The sequence below is a fragment of the Salmo salar genome, chromosome 23 (assembly GCF_965601325.2).
Source record: "Salmo salar chromosome 23, fSalSal1, whole genome shotgun sequence".
In the NCBI taxonomy this organism is placed as follows: domain Eukaryota; kingdom Metazoa; phylum Chordata; class Actinopteri; order Salmoniformes; family Salmonidae; genus Salmo; species Salmo salar.
This window is the reverse complement of record NC_138313.1, coordinates 50,837,501-50,859,064: the sequence shown is the minus strand read 5'-3', so window position 1 is coordinate 50,859,064 and position 21,564 is coordinate 50,837,501. Positions and strand designations below refer to the sequence as shown.

Here is a 21,564-nt window from a genome sequence, read left to right as displayed (position 1 = left end):
TCACACAGGAGAAGAGTGATCAGTTCGATCAGCCTTCACATCACTCATCACGGACCGGTTCACACAGTCCAAGGACTCACACAGGAGAAGAGGGATCAGTTCGATCAGCCTTCACATCACTCATCACGGACCGGTTCACACAGTCCAAGGACTCACACAGGAGAAGAGTGATCAGTTCGATCAGCCTTCACATCACTCATCACGGACCGGTTCACACAGTCCAAGGACTCACACAGGAGAAGAGTGATCAGTTCGATCAGCCTTCACATCACTCATCACGGACCGGTTCACACAGTCCAAGGACTCACACAGGAGAAGAGTGATCAGTTCGATCAGCCTTCACATCACTCATCACGGACCGGTTCACACAGTCCAAGGACTCACACAGGAGAAGAGTGATCAGTTCGATCAGCCTTCACATCACTCATCACGGACCGGTTCACACAGTCCAAGGACTCACACAGGAGAAGAGGGATCAGTTCGATCAGCCTTCACATCACTCATCACGGACCGGTTCACACAGTCCAAGGACTCACACAGGAGAAGAGGGATCAGTTCGATCAGCCTTCACATCACTCATCATGGCATTTATACCATTTTTATATTGATAAATGGTGTTCCATTTGTTTGACTATATATATATAAATAATATCAACTATTTAAAAATGGTGGTTTTAAATTGTGTATAATTTTATTTTCTGTATTGTTCCCCAGGGCACATTTGCAAATGAAACCTAGGTTTTTTTTAAAACCAGGGGAAAAAAAAAAACGTATAAACACCAAACCTTGACTCCCAATTAAACAGCCTTTCACTGTACACAGTCTTTTCAGTGGCTCTCTTCCTTAACGTGGACAGACTGGGCACTCACCAGCTTTTACTAGCCTGGTCCGAGATGTCTGTCCGGACTTGCCAACTCCTACAGTATGTTCATCGGGTTGGGAAGATGGTTACTAAAACAGATCTGGGACCATATAATAAAAAAAATTGAATGTGGAAGAGACAAACTAATAATTGATAATATGATGATAAGCACTCTCCTCTCTTCAACCTGGCCAGAGTCTCTCCCAGTCTCTACTCCATCGTCCACAGTTCCTGAGTTAGGAGCAGACCAGACCCAGTAACCAGGCGTATATTCATTAGTCTAACACCGTAGAGAAACATTATACAACATGAAATGTTTTGCAACAAAAACAACTAAAAAGTTTATATTGTTCTGTTTGCTTCCTAGTGGGGTGGGGAGGAGCCCCGGGTGGGTGGGGAGGAGCCCCCGGGTGGGTGGGGAGGAGCCCCCGGGTGGGTGGAGAGGACTCGGGGGACAGGAAGGAGAGGACTCGGGGGACAGGGTGGGGAGGACTCGGGGGACAGGGTGGGGAGGACTCGGGGGACAGGGTGGGGAGGACTCGGGGGACAGGGTGGGGAGGACTCGGGGGACAGGGTGGGGAGGACTCGGGGGACAGGGTGGGGAGGACTCGGGGGACAGGGTGGGGAGGACTCGGGGGACAGGGTGGGGAGGACTCGGGGGACAGGGTGGGGAGGACTCGGGGGACAGGGTGGGGAGGACTCGGGGGACAGGAAGGAGAGGACTCGGGGGACAGGAAGGAGAGGACTCGGGGGACAGGAAGGAGAGGACTCGGGGGACAGGAAGGAGAGGACTCGGGGGACAGGAAGGAGAGGACTCGGGGGACAGGAAGGAGAGGACTCGGGGGACAGGAAGGAAGAGTGTGGCTCCTCAGTCTCCCTTTAACTCTCTTCCCCCGACGACAGACCTTCTATCTCATCTTGGTCTCCTCCGATGGCTGTCCAAAATGCCTTGGCAACCTGCAAAGCGAGAAATCAGGTACACTTTTAGACATTTGGCCTCAAAATCACCATTATGCAGAAGACAAGAGGACATCCATTACAGGGTTTATTAGTCCTGGTCCTCCCCCAGGACAGGATGAGGAAAGACGACATTCACAGAAAGACGACATTCACATCCATTACAGGGTTTATTAGTCCTGGTCCTCCCCCAGGACAGGATGAGGAAAGACGACATTCACAGAAAGACGACATTCACATCCATTACAGGGTTTATTAGTCCTGGTCCTCCCCCAGGACAGGATGAGGAAAGACGACATTCACAGAACCAAGTATGAATAAAATGTGATTGAAAAAAAAACATTTTAAAATGTTGTGTTTAGAGATGAAGCTACCTTCTCAGCATGAAGTTTCCTCTGTTCAGGAGGTAACCATGACGCTTTATCTGCAGAGTGAAAAACAGACAGTCATCTCAAAGGGTGCCAGTAGTGCACCAGGTAGGGAATAGGGTGCCAGTAGTGCGCCAGGTAGGGAATAGGGTGCCAGTAGAGCGCCAGGTAGGGAATAGGGTGCCAGTAGTGCACCATCTAGGGAACAGGGTGCCAGTAGTGCACTAGGTAGGGAATAGGGTGCCAGTAGTGCGCCAGGTAGGGAATAGGGTGCCAGTAGTGCGCCAGGTAGGGAATAGGGTGCCAGTAGTGCACCATCTAGGGAACAGGGTGCCAGTAGTGCACTAGGTAGGGAATAGGGTGCCAGTAGAGCACTAGGTAGAGAATAGGGTGCCAGTAGTGCACCAGGTAGGGAATAGGGTGCCAGTAGTGCACCAGGTAGGGAATAGGGTGCCAGTAGAGCACCAGGTAGGGAATAGGGTGGCAGTAGAGCACCAGGTAGGGAATAGGGTGCCAGTAGTGCACCAGGTAGGGAATAGGGTGCCAGTAGTGCACCAGGTAGGGAATAGGGTGCCAGTAGTGCACCAGGTAGGGAATAGGGTGCCAGTAGTGCACCAGGTAGGGAATAGGGTGCCAGTAGTGCACCAGGTAGGGAATAGGGTGCCAGTAGTGCACCAGGTAGGGAATAGGGTGCCAGTAGTGCACCAGGTAGGGAATAGGGTGCCAGTAGAGCACCAGGTAGGGAATAGGGTGCCAGTAGAGCACCAGGTAGGGAATAGGGTGCCAGTAGAGCACCAGGTAGGGAATAGGGTGCCAGTAGAGCACTAGGTAGGGAATAGGGTGCCAGTAGAGCACTAGGTAGGGAATAGGGTGCCAGTAGAGCACTAGGTAGGGAATAGGGTGCCAGTAGTGCACTAGGTAGGGAATAGGGTGCCAGTAGAGCACTAGGTAGGGAATAGGGTGCCAGTAGAGCACTAGGTAGGGAATAGGGTGCCAGTAGTGCACTAGGTAGGGAATAGGGTGCCAGTAGTGCACTAGGTAGGGAATAGGGTGCCAGTAGTGCACTAGGTAGGGAATAGGGTGCCAGTAGTGCACTAGGTAGGGAATAGGGTGCCAGTAGTGCACTAGGTAGGGAATAGGGTGCCAGTAGTGCACTAGGTAGGGAATAGGGTGCCAGTAGTGCACTAGGTAGGGAATAGGGTGCCAGTAGAGCACTAGGTAGGGAATAGGGTGCCAGTAGTGCACTAGGTAGGGAATAGGGTGCCAGTAGAGCACTAGGTAGGGAATAGGGTGCCAGTAGAGCACTAGGTAGGGAATAGGGTGCCAGTAGTGCACTAGGTAGGGAATAGGGTGCCAGTAGTGCACTAGGTAGGGAATAGGGTGCCAGTAGTGCACTAGGTAGGGAATAGGGTGCCAGTAGTGCACTAGGTAGGGAATAGGGTGCCAGTAGTGCACTAGGTAGGGAATAGGGTGCCAGTAGTGCACTAGGTAGGGAATAGGGTGCCAGTAGTGCACTAGGTAGGGAATAGGGTGCCAGTAGTGCACTAGGTAGGGAATAGGGTGCCAGTAGAGCACTAGGTAGGGAATAGGGTGCCAGTAGTGCACCATCTAGGGAATAGGGTGCCAGTAGTGCACTAGGTAGGGAATAGGGTGCCAGTAGTGCACCATCTAGGGAATAGGGTGCCAGTAGTGCACCATCTAGGGAATAGGGTGCCAGTAGTGCACCATCTAGGGAATAGGGTGCCAGTAGTGCACTAGGTAGGGAACAGGGTGCCAGTAGTGCACCATCTAGGGAATAGGGTGCCAGTAGTGCACCATCTAGGGAATAGGGTGCCAGTAGTGCACCATCTAGGGAACAGGGTGCCAGTAGTGCACCATCTAGGGAATAGGGTGCCAGTAGTGACGCAGTCCTAGTGTCTCCTGCCAGGTACCTTTCATCTCCTTCAGTTTGGTGAAGAGGCGTTCGAAGTTCTCCACGTCCGCGTCGCCAGCGGTCAGGTTAGCCAGCTCCTGAATGTCCAAGTCAAGCATCGGATCTACAAACAGAAAACACGTACTGACGCTCGGGTTCGATTCCCGCTGCCTCCTTCCCATAAAGAAAAACGCACGCATGACTATTGTAAGTCGCTTCGGATAAAAGCGTCGGCTAAATGATCCTTCTAATATGCTTCAGATTCTATACATTTAAATGGTTTAAAAATGGCCACTCGTCTTTATACTCAGACTCTATCATGGCGTATAATGTTTATAGTCTCAGATTGTGAAGAGTTGCCCCAAAAGGGTTTCTTTCAAATGGATTAATACATAACGTACTGTTAGACTGTAACAATGGTGCTAACCTCAAGCCTACGGAACCAGATGCTATGACAGAATCAGATCCCAGTCCACTTACCGACCCAGTCCACTTACCGACCGGGCCGACGGTCGACCAGCCACCGCCCGACCGGGCTGATATGGGCTTTTAGAGAGGCGTTTTGCTTCCTCTCCCCTAGCTATCTCCAGATGAATACACTAAGTCTCTCTGTTTAATAGTGTCTGTTATGATAAATGCACTAACTAAATCTCTCTGGATAATAGTGTCTGTTATGATAAATACACTAACTGTAAATCTCTCTGTTTAACAGTGTCTGTTATGATAAATACACTAACTGTAAATCACTCTGTTTAACCTGTAAGGGCTAGGGGGCAGTATTGACACGGCTGGATAAAAAAAACATACCCGATTTAATCTGGTTACCACTCCTACCCAGTAACTAGAATATGCATATACTTATTACATATGGATAGAAAACACCCTCAATTTTCTAAAACTGTTTGAATGGTGTCTGAGTATAACAGAACTCATTTGGCAGGCCAAAACCTGAGAGATTCCTTTACAGGAAGTGGATACCTGATGTGTTGTATTACCTTTAAACCTATGCCATTGAAAAACACAGGGGCTGAGGAATATTTTGGCACTTCCTATTGCTTCCACTAGATGTCACCAGCCTTTACAAAGTGTTTTGAGTCTTCTGGAGGGAGATCTGACCGAACAAGAGCCATGGAACGATGATGGCCCATTAGACACCTGGCGCGCGAGTTCATGTTGGGTACCCTCGTTCCAATACGTTATAAAAGAGAATGCATTCGTCCACCTTGAATATTATTCATGTTCTGGTTAAAAAAGGCCCTAATGATTTATGCTATACAACGTTTGACATGTTTGAACGAACGTAAATATATTTTTTCCCCTCGTTCATGACGAGAAGTCCGGCTGGCTTAGATCATGTGCTAACAAGACGGAGATTTTTGGACATAAATGATGAGCTTTTTTGAACAAAACTACATTCGTTATGGACCTGTGATACCTGGAAGTGACATCTGATGAAGAGAATCAAAGGTAATGGATTATTTACATAGTATTTTCGATTTTAGATCTCCCCAACATGACGTCTAGTCTGTATCGCAAAGCATATTTTTCTGGGCGCAGTGCTCAGATTATTGCAAAGTGTGATTTCCCAGTAAGGTTATTTTTAAATCTGGCAAGTTGATTGAGTTCAAGAGATGTAAATCTATAATTCTTTAAATGACAATATAATATTTTACCAATGTTTTCTAATTTTAATTATTTAATTTGTGGTGCTGACTTGACTGCCGGTTATTGGAGGGAAACGATTTCCTCAACATCAATGCCATAGTAAAACGCTGTTTTTGGATATAAATATGAACTTGATAGAACTAAAAATGCATGCATTGTCTAACATAATGTCCTAGGAGTGTCATCTGATGGAGATTGTAAAAGGTTAGTGCATCATTTTAGCTGGTTTTATGGTTTTGGTGACCATGTCTTTGAATTGACAAAACATTACACACAACTCTTGTAAATGTACTGTCCTAACATACTCTAAATTTATGCTTTCGCCGTAAAACCTTTTTGAAATCGTAAAACGTGGTTAGATTAAGGAGATGTTTATCTTTCAAAGGGTGTAAAATAGTTGTATGTTTGAAAAATTTGAATTTTGACATTTATTTGGATTCAAATTTGCCGCTCTTGAAATGCACCTGCTGTTGATGGAGTGCACCACGGGGGGGACGCTAGCGTCCCACCTAGCCCATAGAGGTTAACAGCGTCTGTTATGATAAATACACTAACTGTAAATCTCTCTGGATAATAGCGTCTATTTAAAACGTAACCAGTTCACTCACCTACTACGGTAGCAACCTGTGTCTCTCGGTGTTCAGGGTTGGGTTGAGTCCTATGGGGCTCCGCGCCGTCTACACCGCCCTCTACTGGCAGGCTGGAGGACTGACAACACAAAACAAGTCAGGACGCAGCACTGGGGTAAGTACCAACGCAAACCTGTGGTTCTATGTCATATAATAAAATATACAATTCATTCAAGTGGGAGATTGGTTTGTCAATCCTACAATATTCACACCACAATGACTATGGTGACATTTTTGCTAGAAATGTGTAGTTAATTGAAGTAGAAGGGCTTGATGATTAGTTGAATCAGGTGTGTTAGTTAGAACGGCTGGGGGTCCCAGAGGAGAGGTGTGGTTCACTGACCGGCGGCGGTGTGTCCTGCCTGGGTCGTGGGTTGTTATGTCTGGAGGCCACCAAGCTGCTCATAAGACCAAAGCCCCCACTGTGTTCTAGAGGAGGAGAAGAAGGACACAGAGAGACAGACAGAGAGAGAGACAGAGAGAGACAGACAGAGAGCGCGAGACAGAGAGCGCGAGACAGAGAGCGCGAGAGACAGAGAGCGCGAGAGACAGAGAGCGCGAGAGACAGAGAGCGCGAGAGACAGAGAGCGCGAGAGACAGAGAGCGCGAGAGACAGAGAGCGCGAGAGACAGAGAGCGAGAGACAGAGAGCGAGAGACAGAGAGCGAGAGACAGAGAGCGAGAGACAGAGAGCGCGAGACAGAGAGCGCGAGACAGAGAGCGCGAGACAGAGAGCGCGAGACAGAGAGCGCGAGACAGAGAGCGCGAGACAGAGAGCGCGAGACAGAGAGCGCGAGACAGAGAGCGCGAGAGACAGAGAGCGCGAGAGACAGAGCGCGCGAGAGACAGAGCGCGAGAGACAGAGAGCGAGAGACAGAGAGCGAGAGACAGAGAGCGAGAGACAGAGAGCGAGAGACAGAGAGCGAGAGACAGAGAGCGAGAGACAGAGAGCGCGAGAGACAGAGAGCGCGAGAGACAGAGAGCGCGAGAGACAGAGAGCGCGAGAGACAGAGAGCGCGAGAGACAGAGAGCGCGAGAGACAGAGAGCGCGAGAGACAGAGAGAGAGAGACAGAGAGAGAGAGACAGAGAGCGCGAGACAGAGAGCGAGAGACAGAGAGCGAGAGAGCGAGAGACAGAGAGCGAGAGACAGAGAGCGAGAGACAGAGAGCGAGAGACAGAGAGCGAGAGACAGAGAGCGAGAGACAGAGAGCGAGAGACAGAGAGCGAGAGACAGAGCGAATCAGACCAAAACTGTTTTGGTATATCAAAAATCAAACAAATCGCAGCACGTTCTTTTTGACTCATTCAGCAGGTTTTTACCTGATTCAAGTACAATATCAATACCAATACCAATACTACATATCAATACCAATACCAATATCAATATCAATTCCTAAAACTTAAAAATGATGCTGTTGTGGCTTCCTGTTGACATTTTGATAAAATGTCAAACGAATTTAACGTGTCCAAATCAATGTGCAGAAATAGTTTGTGATATTGAAAACAAACAAAAATGTACACACATATACAAAAGTATGTGGACACCCCTTCAAATTAGTGGATTTGGCTATTTCAGCCACACCTGTTGCTGACAGGTGTATAAAATCCAGCACACAGCCATGCAATCTCCATAGACAAACATTGGCAGTAGAATGGCCCGTACTGAAGAGCTCAGTGACTTTCAACCTGGCACCGTCATAGGATGCCACCTTTCCAACAAGTCAGTTCGTCAAATGTCTGCCCTACTAGAGCTGCCCCGGGTCAACTGTAAGGGCTGTTATTGTGAAGTGGAAACGTCTAGGAGCAACAACGGCTCAGCCAAGAAGAGGTAGGCCACACAAGCTCACAGAACGGGACTACCTAGTGCTGAAGTGCGTAGCACGTAAAAAATCATCTGTCCTCGGTTGCAACACTACTGAGTTCCAAACCGCCTCTGGAAGCAACGTCAGCACGAGAACGGTTCGTCGGGAGCTTCATGAAATGGGTTTCCACGGCCGAGCAGCCGCACACAAGCCTAAGATCACCATGCCCAATGCCAAGCGTCGGCTGTAAAGCTTGCCGCCGTTGGACTATGCAGCAATGGATCACCCTTCATCATCTGGCAGCCCGACGGACTAATCTGGGTTTGGCATCTATCTATCTATCTATCTATCTATCTATATATCTATATATATAAATCCACAAGCGCTCTTTAAATTCTTCCATCTGCAAACAGTTGGTTTGTATTTTCTAAGTAAATTGGAGGGAGTCCTGGTGAGATTAAGGCGAATACAACAGGTGTAGTAGACCTCACAGTGAAATGCCGAATACAACAGGTGTAGTAGACCTCACAGTGAAATGCCGAATACAACAGGTGTAGTAGACCTCACAGTGAAATGCCGAATACAACAGGTGTAGTAGACCTCTCAGTGAAATGCTGAATACAACAGGTGTAGTAGACCTCACAGTGAAATGCTGAATACAACAGGTGTAGTAGACCTCACAGTGAAATGCCGAATACAACAGGTGTAGGTAGACCTCACAGTGAAATGCCGAATACAACAGGTGTAGTAGACCTCTCAGTGAAATGCCGAATACAACAGGTGTAGTAGACCTCACAGTGAAATGCCGAATACAACAGGTGTAGTAGACCTCACAGTGAAATGCCGAATACAACAGGTGTAGTAGACCTCACAGTGAAATGCCGAATACAACAGGTGTAGTAGACCTCACAGTGAAATGCCGAATACAACAGGTGTAGTAGACCTCACAGTGAAATGCCGAATACAACAGGTGTAGTAGACCTCACAGTGAAATGCCGAATACAACAGGTGTAGTAGACCTCACAGTGAAATGCTGAATACAACAGGTGTAGTAGACCTCACAGTGAAATGCTGAATACAACAGGTGTAGTAGACCTCACAGTGAAATGCTGAATACAACAGGTGTGGTAGACCTCACAGTGAAATGCTGAATACAACAGGTGTAGTAGACCTCACAGTGAAATGCTGAATACAACAGGTGTAGTAGACCTCACAGTGAAATGCTGAATACAACAGGTGTAGTAGACCTCACAGTGAAATGCTGAATACAACAGGTGTAGTAGACCTCACAGTGAAATGCTGAATACAACAGGTGTGGTAGACCTCACAGTGAAATGCTGAATACAACAGGTGTAGTAGACCTCACAGTGAAATGCTGAATACAACTGGTGTAGTAGACCTTACAGTGAAATGCTGAATACAACAGGTGTAGGTAGACCTCACAGTGAAATGCTGAATACAACAGGTGTAGGTAGACCTCACAGTGAAATGCTGAATACAACAGGTGTAGTAGACCTCACAGTGAAATGCTGAATACAACAGGTGTAGTAGACCTCACAGTGAAATGCTGAATACAACAGATGTAGACCTCACAGTGAAATGCTGAATACAACAGGTGTAGTAGACCTTACAGTGAAATGCTGAATACAACAGGTGTAGTAGACCTCACAGTGAAATGCTGAATACAACAGGTGTAGTAGACCTCACAGTGAAATGCTGAATACAACAGGTGTAGTAGACCTCACAGTGAAATGCTGAATACAACAGGTGTAGTAGACCTTACAGTGAAATGCTGAATACAACAGGTGTAGTAGACCTCACAGTGAAATGCTGAATACAACAGGTGTAGTAGACCTCACAGTGAAATGCTGAATACAACAGGTGTAGTAGACCTCACAGTGAAATGCTGAATACAACAGGTGTAGTAGACCTCACAGTGAAATGCTGAATACAACAGGTGTAGTAGACCTCACAGTGAAATGCTGAATACAACAGGTGTAGTAGACCTCACAGTGAAATGCTGAATACAACAGGTGTAGTAGACCTCACAGTGAAATGCTGAATACAACAGGTGTAGTAGACCTCACAGTGAAATGCTGAATACAACAGGTGTAGTAGACCTCACAGTGAAATGCTGAATACAACAGGTGTAGTAGACCTCACAGTGAAATGCTGAATACAACAGGTGTAGTAGACCTCACAGTGAAATGCTGAATACAACAGGTGTAGTAGACCTCACAGTGAAATGCTGAATACAACAGGTGTAGTAGACCTCACAGTGAAATGCTGAATACAACAGGTGTAGTAGACCTCACAGTGAAATGCTGAATACAACAGGTGTAGTAGACCTCACAGTGAAATGCTGAATACAACAGGTGTAGTAGACCTCACAGTGAAATGCTGAATACAACAGGTGTAGTAGACCTCACAGTGAAATGCTGAATACAACAGGTGTAGTAGACCTCACAGTGAAATGCTGAATACAACAGGTGTAGTAGACCTCACAGTGAAATGCTGAATACAACAGGTGTAGTAGACCTTACAGTGAAATAGTAGAGCCCCTAACCAGTCTGAACGTCAGACCAGATTCTCCAGAGCGTCCGAACGTCAGACCAGATTCTCCAGAGCGTCCGAACGTCAGACCAGATTCTCCAGAGCGTCCGAACATCAGACCAGAGTCTCCAGAGCGTCTGAACAGTCTTAACGGTTGGACCAGAGTCTCCAGAGCGTCTGAACGTCAGACCAGAGTCTCCAGAGCGTCCGTACAGCAGTCTGAACGTTAGACTGATTATGTGTGTTGGAAATACACAGAGCTCAGATGTTCTGTCCATAGAGATGCAGTCGTTTTCTATTTCTGTGGTTCTCTCCCAGTCTTGAGGCAAAGCTTCAGATCACAGCTGAGGAGATCACACTAAGTCTGCATAGGAGCGACAGTTAGCTACACTAAACCACACCTGCTTGGGAAAGACTGATGCCAGCGGCCTGGCCGTTCTAGGGGTAATGATGCCGGGCCGGTCTAGGGGTAATGATGCCAGCGGCCTGGCCGGTCTAGGGGGTAATGATGCCAGCGGCCTGGCCGGTCTAGGGGGTAATGATGCCAGCGGCCTGGCCGTTCTAGGGGGTAATGATGCCAGCGGCCTGGCCGGTCTAGGGGTAATGATGCCAGCGGCCTGGCCGGTCTAGGGATAATGATGCCAGCGGCCTGGCCGGTCTAGGGGGTAATGATGCCAGCACCCTGGCCGGTCTAGGGGGTAATGATGCCAGCGGCCTGGCCGTTCTAGGGGTAATGATGCCGGTCTAGGGGTAATGATGCCAGCGGCCTGGCCGGTCTAGGGGTAATGATGCCAGCGGCCTGGCCGGTCTAGGGGTAATGATGCCAGCGGCCTGGCCGGTCTAGGGGTAATGATGCCAGCGGCCTGGCCGGTCTAGGGGTAATGATGCCGGTCTAGGGGTAATGATGCCAGCGGCCTGGCCGGTCTAGGGGTAATGATGCCAGCGGCCTGGCCGGTCTAGGGGTAATGATGCCAGCGGCCTGGCCGGTCTAGGGGTAATGATGCCAGCGGCCTGGCCGGTCTAGGGGTAATGATGCCGGTCTAGGGGTAATGATGCCAGCGGCCTGGCCGGTCTAGGGGTAATGATGCCAGCGGCCTGGCCGGTCTAGGGGTAATGATGCCAGCGGCCTGGCCGGTCTAGGGGTAATGATGCCAGCGGCCTGGCCGGTCTAGGGGTAATGATGCCGGTCTAGGGGTAATGATGCCAGCGGCCTGGCCGGTCTAGGGGTAATGATGCCAGCGGCCTGGCCGGTCTAGGGGTAATGATGCCAGCGGCCTGGCCGGTCTAGGGGTAATGATGCCAGCGGCCTGGCCGGTCTAGGGGTAATGATGCCAGCGGCCTGGCCGTTCTAGGGGTAATGATGCCGGTCTAGGGGTAATGATGTCAGCGGCCTGGCCGGTCTAGGGGTAATGATGCCAGCGGCCTGGCCGGTCTAGGGGTAATGATGCCAGCGGCCTGGCCGGTCTAGGGGTAATGATGCCAGCGGCCTGGCCGGTCTAGGGGTAATGATGCCAGCGGCCTGGCCGGTCTAGGGGTAATGATGCCGCGGCCTGGCCGGTCAGGGGTAATGATGCCAGCGGCCTGGCCGGTCTAGGGGTAATGATGCCAGCGGCCTGGCCGGTCTAGGGGTAATGATGCCAGCGGCCTGGCCGGTCTAGGGGTAATGATCCCGGTCTAGGGGTAATGATGCCAGCGGCCTGGCCGGTCTAGGGGTAATGATGCCAGCGGCCTGGCCGGTCTAGGGGGTGCCAGCGGCCGGCCGGCAGGGGTGATGCCAGCGGCCTGGCCGGTCTAGGGGGTAATGATGCCGCGGCCTGGCCGGTCTAGGGGTAATGATGCCGGCCGGCAGGGGGGCCGCGGCCTGGCCGGTCTAGGGGTAATGATGCCAGCGGCCTGGCCGGTCTAGGGGGTAATGATGCCAGCGGCCTGGCCGGTCTAGGGGGTAATGATGCCGCGGCCTGGCCGGTCTAGGGGGTAATGATGCCAGCGGCCTGGCCGGTCTAGGGGGTAATGATGCCAGCGCCCTGGCCGGTCTATAGGGTAATGTCTACCGTGTCGTCGCTGTTTTTTCATCCTTTGCACCCCAGTATCTCTACTTTTATTATTTATTTAACTTGGCAAGTCAGTTAAGAACAAATTCTTATTTACAATGACGGCCTACCAGGGAACAGTGGGGTTAACTGCCTTGTTCAGGGGGCAGAACAACAGATTTGTACCTTGTCAGCTCGGGGGGGGGATTCGATCTTGCAACCTTTCGGTTACTAGTCCAACGCTCTAACCTCTAGGCTACCCTGCCGCCCCTCCACTCTAACCACTAGGCTACCCTGCCACCCCTCCACTCTAACCACTAGGCTACCTGCCACCTCTACACTCTAACCACTAGGCTACCTACCACCTCTACACTCTAACCACTAGGCTACCTGCCACCTCTACACTCTAACCACTAGGCTACCTACCACCTCTACACTCTAACCACTAGACTACCTGCCACCTCTACACTCTAACCACTAGGCTACCTGCCGCCTCTACACTCTAACCACTAGACTACCTGCCACCTCTACACTCTAACCACTAGGCTACCTACCACCTCTACACTCTAACCACTAGGCTACCTGCCACCTCTACACTCTAACCACTAGGCTACCTGCCACCTCTACACTCTAACCACTAGGCTACCTGCCACCTCTACACTCTAACCACTAGGCTACCTACCACCTCTACACTCTAACCACTAGGCTACCTACTTGCACATTCATCTTCTGCACATCTATCACTCCAGTGTTTAATTGCTAAATTGTACTTATTTCACCATTTATTGCCTTAACTTACCTCATTTGCACTCCCAGTATATAGACTTTTTGTTTTCTTTTGTTCTACTGTATTATTGACTGTATGTTTGTTTTACTCCATGTGTAACTCTGTGTTGTTGTATGTTGTCGAACTGCTTTGCTTTATCTTGGCCAGGTCGCAGTTGTAAATGAGAACTTGTTCTCAACTAGCCTACCTGGTTAAATAAAGGACTTGTTCTCAACTAGCCTACCTGGTTCAATAAAGGACTTGTTCTCAACTAGCCTACCTGGTTAAATAAAGGACTTGTTCTCAACTAGCCTACCTGGTTAAATAAAGGACTTGTTCTCAACTGGCCTACCTGGTTAAATAAAGGACTTGTTCTCAACTAGCCTACCTGGTTAAATAAAGGACTTGTTCTCAACTAGCCTACCTGGTTAAATAAAGGACTTGTTCTCAACTAGCCTACCTGGTTAAATAAAGAACTTGTTCTCAACTAGCCTACCTGGTTAAATAAAGGACTTGTTCTCAACTAGCCTACCTGGTTAAATAAAGGTGAAAGGTTACAATTCAATCCCTACTGCCCACCTCCTCATCTGTTCAGTGTATGTATGCATGTATGTATGTAAACATGTTATACATATAGACAAACACATATAAAAATAAGATTGTGAAACCATCTCACCATCCTTCATCTCAACACTGGACCACACGTTAGCGTTGAGAGCCTGGACAATCCTCTTCACTCCTGTAGACTCTGGGAAGTCATCTGGCAGGAATTACAGAGACACAGACAGAGGATATGAGAGAGAGAGACAGAGAGACAGAGAGAGAGACAGAGAGAGAGAGACAGAGAGAGAGAATATGAGAGAGAGAGAGAGAGAGGGTAAACTAACAACCATTCAGACTGAGTCTGATCTGAAAACCTACAGCTGTGGCCTTCGACTGATTCATGTAGTGCCTTTTCCCACATTTTGTTACGTTACAGCCTTATTCTAAAATGTAAAAAAATAAATAACAAATATCCTCAATCTACACACACTACCCCATAATGACGTCACACTACCCCATAATGACGTCACACTACCCCATAATGACGTCACACTACCCCATAATGACGTCACACTACCCCATAATGACGTCACACTACCCCATAATGACGTCACACTACCCCATAATGACGTCACACTACCCCATAATGACGTCACACTACCCCATAATGACGTCACACTACCCCATAATGACGTCACACTACCCCATAATGACGTCACAATACAGGTTTTCAGAATTTTTGCACAGAAATACTGTATTTACATTAGTATTCAGACCTTTTGCTATGAGACTCGGAAATTGAGCTCAGGTGCATCCTGTTTCCATTGATCATCCTTGAGATGTTTCTACAACTTGATTGGAGTCCACCTGTGGTAAATTCAATTGATTGGACATGATTTGGAAAGGCGCACACTTGTCTATATAAGGTCCCACAGTTGACAGTGCATGTCAGAGCAAAAACCCAATCCATGAGGTCGAAGGAATCGTCAGTAGAGCTCCGAGACAGGATTGTGTCGAGGCACAGATCTGGGGAAGGGTACCAAAACATTTCTGCAGCATTGAAGGTCCCCAAGAACACAGTGGCCTCCATCGTTCTTAAATGGAAGAAGTTTGGAACCACCAAGACTCTTCCTAGAGCTGGCCACCCGGCCAAACTGAGCAATTGGGGTAGAAGGGCCTTGGTCATGGCGTTTGCCAAAAGGCACCTAAAGACTCTCAGAAACAAGTGTCACGTCTGGAGGAAACCCTACAGTGAAGCATGGTGGTGGCAGCATCATGCTGTGGAGATGTCTTTCTAGAGAAAAAGACAGACTCCCGTACAGACTCTGGAGAGAAGAAGGTCGAGGGCCGTGCGTCCTCCGCCAAGCCCCACTGCTTCTTGACACAATGCCCACTCAACCCGAAAGCCAGCCGCACCAATGTGTCGGAGGGAAACACTGTACACCTGGTGACCGTGTCAGCGTGCACTGCTCCCGGCTCGCCACAGGAGTCGCTAGTGCACGATGGGACAAGGACATCCCTGCCGGGACAAACCCTCCCCTAACCCAGACGACGCTGGGCCAATTGTGCGCCACCTCATGGGTCTCCTGGTCACGGCCGGCTGCGACACAGCCTGGATTCGAACCAGGATCTGTAGCGACACAGCTAGCACTGCGATGCAGTGCCTTTGACCGCTGCGCCAATCGGGAGGCAGTATCATGGGCAGGTCAGCCTCTTAATTCAAATGTTGTGGTCACAATTCAGAATGTTGCTGCTACTTGAAAAACAGCACACAAAAACGGTCTCTCTTACCTTCCTCATCTGGCAGGTCTTCAGGGCTGAGTTCCACCAACTCAAAGGCGTGTGCTAAACACCACTGATGTGCCTCATGTCTACTGACGCCTGTAGAAGAGATTGTTTTGTATAGTTCAATTTGGGAACAAGTCTCTCTCACACACACACACACACACACACACACAGGTTGTGTAACACTCACCGCTTTCACACACGCGGTCACAGACCAGGATGAGCACCTCCGGAGCTAAGTCTTCCACCACAGATATCCAGGGAGACAGCCGCTCCAAACCATCCTTCTGTCAGACCCCAGGGAGACAAGGGTTACCTGGGGTTTGTTCATTAGTCGCACACTGTTGCAAAACATTTCAGACTTTTTGCAAAGCTTTTTTTTGCAATGGAAAATGTTTTGCAACAAAAAAGGACAAATTTCCCGTTTTCGTTCCGTTTGATTCCGTTTGGTTTCTAGCCACCTGTGATTTACCAAAGCATAGACATACCCGGGTCTGTCTTTGGCTCTCTCAATATCTTTCCTACACTTGTTGTGTCCTCTCTTCTTGACTCCTTCTCAAAATGCACTGAAGGTCTGAGGGGACGGGGGTGGGACCTCAGTTGAGTAGGTAGGAGGCAAGGACACGAGGAAATCACAGATTGAGATGCAGCCTGCTGTACCCAACCCCACTGATATACAGTGCCTTCGGAAACTATTCAGACCCCTTCACTTTTTCCCACATTTTGTTACGTTACAGCCTGATTCTAAAATTGATCAAATCATTTTTAAATACAGCAATCTACACATACAATACCCCATAATCACAAAGCGAAAACAGGTTTAGAAATGTTTGCAAATATATATAAAAAACAGAAATACCTTATTTACTTATGTATTCAGACCCTTTGCTATGTTGAGGTCAAAGGAATTGTCCGTAGAGCTCCGAGACAGGACTGTTTTGAGGCACAAATCTGGGGAAGGGTACCAAAACAGTTCTGCAGCATTGAAGGTCCCCAAGAACACAGTGGCCGCCCGGCCAAACTAAGCATTTGGGGTAGAAGGGCCTTGGTCAGAGAGGTGACCAAGAACACAATGGTCACTCTGACAGAGCTCTAGAGTTACTCTGTGGAGATGGGAGAACCTTCCAGAAGGACAGCCATCTCTGCAGGACACCACCAATCAGGCCTTTATAGTAGAGTGGGCAGATGGAAGCTACTCCTCAGTAAAAAGACACATGACAGCCCACTTGGAGTTTGCCTAAAAACTCTCAAACCATGTGAAACAAGATTCACTGGTCTGATGAAACCAAGATTGAACTCTTTGGCCTGAATGCCATGCGTCACATCTGGAGGAAACCTGGCACCATCCCTACGGTGAAGCATGGTGGTGGCAGCATCATGCTGTGGGGATGTTTGTTAGTGGCAGGGACTAGGATCCTAGTCAAGATCGAGGGGAAAGATGAACGGAGCAAAGTACAGAGATCCTTGATGAAAACCTGCTCCAGAGCGCTCAGGACCTCAGACTGAGGCGAAGGTTCACCTTCCAAAAGGACAACGACCATAAACACACAGCCAAGACAAAGCAGGAGTGGCTTCAGGACAAGTCTCTGAATGTCCTTGAGTGGCCCAGCCAGAGCACTGACTTGAACCCGAACGAACATCTCTGGAGAGACCTGAAAATAGCTGTGCAGCAATGGTCCCCATCCAACCTGACAGAGCTTGAGAGGATCTGCAGAGAAGAATGGGAGAAACTCCCCAAATACAGGTGTGCCAAGCTTGTAGCGTCATACCCAAGAAGACGCGAGGCTGTAATCACTGCCAAAGGTGCTTCAACAAAGTACAGAGTAAAGGGTCTGAATACTTATGTAAATGTAATATTTCAGTATTTTTATTTTTTATACATTTGCAAAAATGTCTAAAAAACAGTTTTTGCGTTGTCATTATGGGTTACTGTGTGTAGTTTTGAGGGGGGGGGGGGGGGGCGACGACGATTGAATCAATTTTAGAATAAGGTTCGTAACATAACAAAAGGTGGAAAAAGGGGTCTGAATGCACACACACCACTTACCACTGTGCTGTCAAAGTAAGCAATGAAAGCCTGCATGGACTGGGCTATCTCTGAGGTCATCTGGTAGGTACTGGGCACCACACAGAGGCTGACGTCTGCAGTGTAATACTTGTTATTGATAGTCCATGGGTACCACACTACCGTATCCTCCTGCTTGGACGGCTCTGGCAACGATGTGGTGCCTAGAATCTCTGAAGAAAAAAAAACAACCCAGACATTTTTCAATGTTTCCCAGTCACACCAGCTGTAACGTTATTCCCATATTTAACTTCAGTCAGCAAGGTGGCTGGTAGTGCTCTAGTGCTGGCTGGCTACATCACTTAACAACTAGTTACAGTAGCTAAAATTCGCTCCACATTCACAACGTAAATAACGTTAATGAACAGCTTCTATGAACAGTAATACCCGTTTGTGTGTTCCTGTTTAGCCAGCCTGTTAGAGTGATCTTGCGATTTATTAAAGCTAGCTAACGTTAGCTAGTTAGGCCATTTTACTACCCTGCATCTACTTACGTTTTATCAAATCGTGTTCATTAAAGCCAATGTCACAGCTCGTAATGAGGACGGATGGGACAGTGGTCGCTGTGTCTTCGTGTTCTTCAGACGCGGACATATTTGAAGCGTTCCTTGCTGGGGAAAAAAAACGAATGACAAAACTAGTTAGCACAACAAACCTTCGCAGTCAGTATGACCTTTCAACTCAAAACGTTTTATCACTTCCGGTGCAAGACGCAAAAATCACAGTTGCCAATAGTTACGTCAGCCACAAAGTCAACGTTTGCTTATATCGTAAATATTCTTGAAAACTAAAATGAGCTTTTTGTTGTTGTCTTAATTTAATGTTAGGGTTAGGTATAAGGTTAGCAGTGTGGTTAATATTAGGGTTAGACTTAAAATAAGATTTAAAGAAGATAAATTGTAACAAAAAAAGAAGAAAGAAAAAAAAGGCGGGGTTTATGGCTTTGTGTCTGTGGTAACTAGGGACGACCAACAATCACCTTCCACCGCAGAATGAGAAAAATTATAGATTTTACTTCTGATTTATGTATTTTCTATTTAATAAAAGTGCACATTTCATGCGATTATTTATTCAAACATTATAAAGCAAAAAAAATGTTTTACCAAAACTACATATCTGGTATTCGCCCACTTAGTGAATGTAGCATGTCGTTGCCATAGTTACAGCGTTTCGTCTGGAGCCAGGCAGAGGGATTGTTGACATGGGAAGTTGTCAAGCTTTCCACAACAATAAATAGCTAGCCAGCTAGATAACAATGCCGCATGTCACATGCAACGGGACTTTGATCCTTTGAAAGTGTTTACAGAAACTTGCAAGTTTTTATAGAAACTGTCAAAGAAAAATGGCAGACATTCTCAAACACTCAGATGAGCTTGGAAACGTTTTAGTCCAGGTAACGACGTTAACGTTAGCTAGCTGTGTTGTTGTTTTCTTGCTAGCTAACTGGTTTAGTATTGTTTATATTTTGTATGAATTAACTAGTTATTTCTAGTTATCTAGCTAAAGTTAGGCTACACAATTGTCTTATGAAGAGTTTGTCTTGTTTTTTGGGATGTTGAAGGTGAATCAACAGTGACGGTATAGATTTTTCACGTTTTGTCTGGCAATTTGGTGTTCATCATCAGGTCCAGGATGATTTGAGACAGCTGAAGCGTAGTCTTGGCCGTATCACCTTCCAGGAGAAGGGAGAATCCGTGGACCTCCAGGCTTTGGACACTGCCATCCGCAGGACAGAGAGTGGGATCAGGGTTAGAACTAAACCTGTCTTCTGCACACATCTCAACACATCTTCATTATGCATAAGTGTAACAGTATAGCTTCCGTCCCTTTCTCTCCTCATCCCAACATGGGCTTCGAACCAGGGACCCTCTGCACACATCAACAACTGACACCCCACGAAGCATCGTTACCCATCGCGCCACAAAAACCCGCGGCCCTTGCAGAGCAAAGGGGGAACAACCACTTCAAGGTCTCAGAGCGAGTGACGTCACTGATTGAAACGCTATTAGCGCGCACCACCGCTAACCAACTAGCCATTTCACATCGGTTACAGAAGTCATCTAAAGACAAGGCTATATAACTTTGAAAGTTCATTAAACACACACACACACACACACACACACACACACACACACACACACACACACACATACAATACACTGAGCACTGATATCAACAGCGTTACAATATAACCCTAACCCGTCAACATTGGTTTCCAGAGGCGTGCAGAGCAGTTTCAGAAGACAGTCAATAGGCAGGTACTGATACTTCCCAGCATTGAAGACCTAGAGAAGAAGAAGGCAGATGTACAGATTCCCAAATGGTAAATGGTTTTCTCAGGACTACCTACCTACCTATATTATTATTATTATTATTATTATTATTTGAGTACAGCATGAGTCTGACCAGCAGTATGTCATACAGGAGGCCCCCTCTGGAGAGTATCCCACGCATGCATCATCAGAGAGGTCAGAGTGTGGGGGCTTCACCTGGGGAGAAGGTAAATACTATAGGCCTGGTCATTCACTTCTCACACCTGTCAATCTTCAGTGGGCTATAACATAGCACTACAGTCTATGGACTATAACATAGCACTACAGTCTATGGACTATAACATAGCACTACAGTCTATGGGCTATAACATAGCACTACAGTCTATGGGCTATAACATAGCACTACAGTCTATGGGCTATAACATAGCACTACAGTCTATGGGCTATAACATAGCACTACAGTCTATGGGCTATAACATAGCACTACAATCTATGGGCTATAACATAGCACTACAGTCTATGGACTATAACATAGCACTGCAGTCTATGGACTATAACATAGCACTACAGTCTATGGGCTATAACATAGCACTACAGTCTGTGGGCTATAACATAGCACTACAGTCTATGGACTATAACATAGCACTACAGTCTATGGACTATAACAGCACTACAGTCTATGGGCTATAACATAGCACTACAGTCTATGGACTATAACATAGCACTGCAGTCTATGGGCTATAACATAGCACTACAGTCTATGGGCTATAACATAGCACTGCAGTCTGTGGGCTATAACATAGCACTACAGTCTATGGGCTATAACATAGCACTGCAGTCTGTGGGCTATAACATAGCACTGCAGTCTATGGGCTATAACATAGCACTACAGTCTATGGGCTATAACATAGCACTACAGTCTATGGGCTATAACATAGCACTGCAGTCTATGGGCTATAACATAGCACTACAGTCTATGGGCTATAACATAGCACTGCAGTCTGTGGGCTATAATGCAGGTCATACTGCAGTCTGTGTGGCTATAATGCAGGTCATACAGCAGTCTGTGTGGCTATAATGCCGGTCATACAGCTCCGCAGCCCGTCTGGTGTTCAACCTTCCCAAGTTCTCTCACGTCACCCCGCTCCTCCGCTGTCTCCACTGGCTTCCTGTTGAAGCTCGCATCCGCTACAAGACCATGGTGCTTGCCTACGGAGCTGTTAGGGGAACGGCACCTCCATACCTTCAGGCTCTGATCAGGCCCTACACCCAAACAAGGGCACTCCGTTCATCCACCTCTGGCCTGCTCGCCTCCCTACCTCTGCGGAAGCACAGTTCCCACTCAGCCCAGTCA

At 47.8% G+C, this 21,564-nt stretch overlaps 2 protein-coding genes across 2 annotated transcripts in view; one reads left to right on the top strand and one right to left on the bottom strand.

Annotated features, from left to right (window-relative positions):
* Positions 1–669: 669 nt before the first annotated feature.
* On the bottom strand, positions 670–18,638 carry aagab (alpha and gamma adaptin binding protein). Its single transcript, XM_082968211.1, has 10 exons — positions 18,432–18,638; positions 17,920–18,110; positions 16,063–16,159; positions 15,879–15,968; positions 14,221–14,304; positions 6,737–6,822; positions 6,373–6,472; positions 4,119–4,223; positions 2,194–2,243; positions 670–1,819 (listed from the first exon to the last, which is right to left on the bottom strand). The coding sequence occupies exons 1-10, from the start codon at positions 18,529–18,531 to the stop codon at positions 1,742–1,744; spliced, it is 981 nt and encodes a 326-aa protein (XP_082824337.1). The 5' UTR covers positions 18,532–18,638; the 3' UTR covers positions 670–1,741.
* Positions 18,639–19,076: 438 nt separating this feature from the next.
* The window catches only part of iqch (IQ motif containing H), a 188,260-nt gene continuing 185,772 nt past the window's right edge, over positions 19,077–21,564 (top strand). Inside the window, exons 1-4 of the mRNA XM_045706147.2 lie at positions 19,077–19,330; positions 19,563–19,685; positions 20,157–20,260; positions 20,362–20,437. Coding sequence (XP_045562103.2) covers positions 19,280–19,330; positions 19,563–19,685; positions 20,157–20,260; positions 20,362–20,437 — 354 coding nt within the window. The 5' untranslated portion in view covers positions 19,077–19,279. The remainder of the gene's footprint in view (positions 19,331–19,562; positions 19,686–20,156; positions 20,261–20,361; positions 20,438–21,564) is intronic.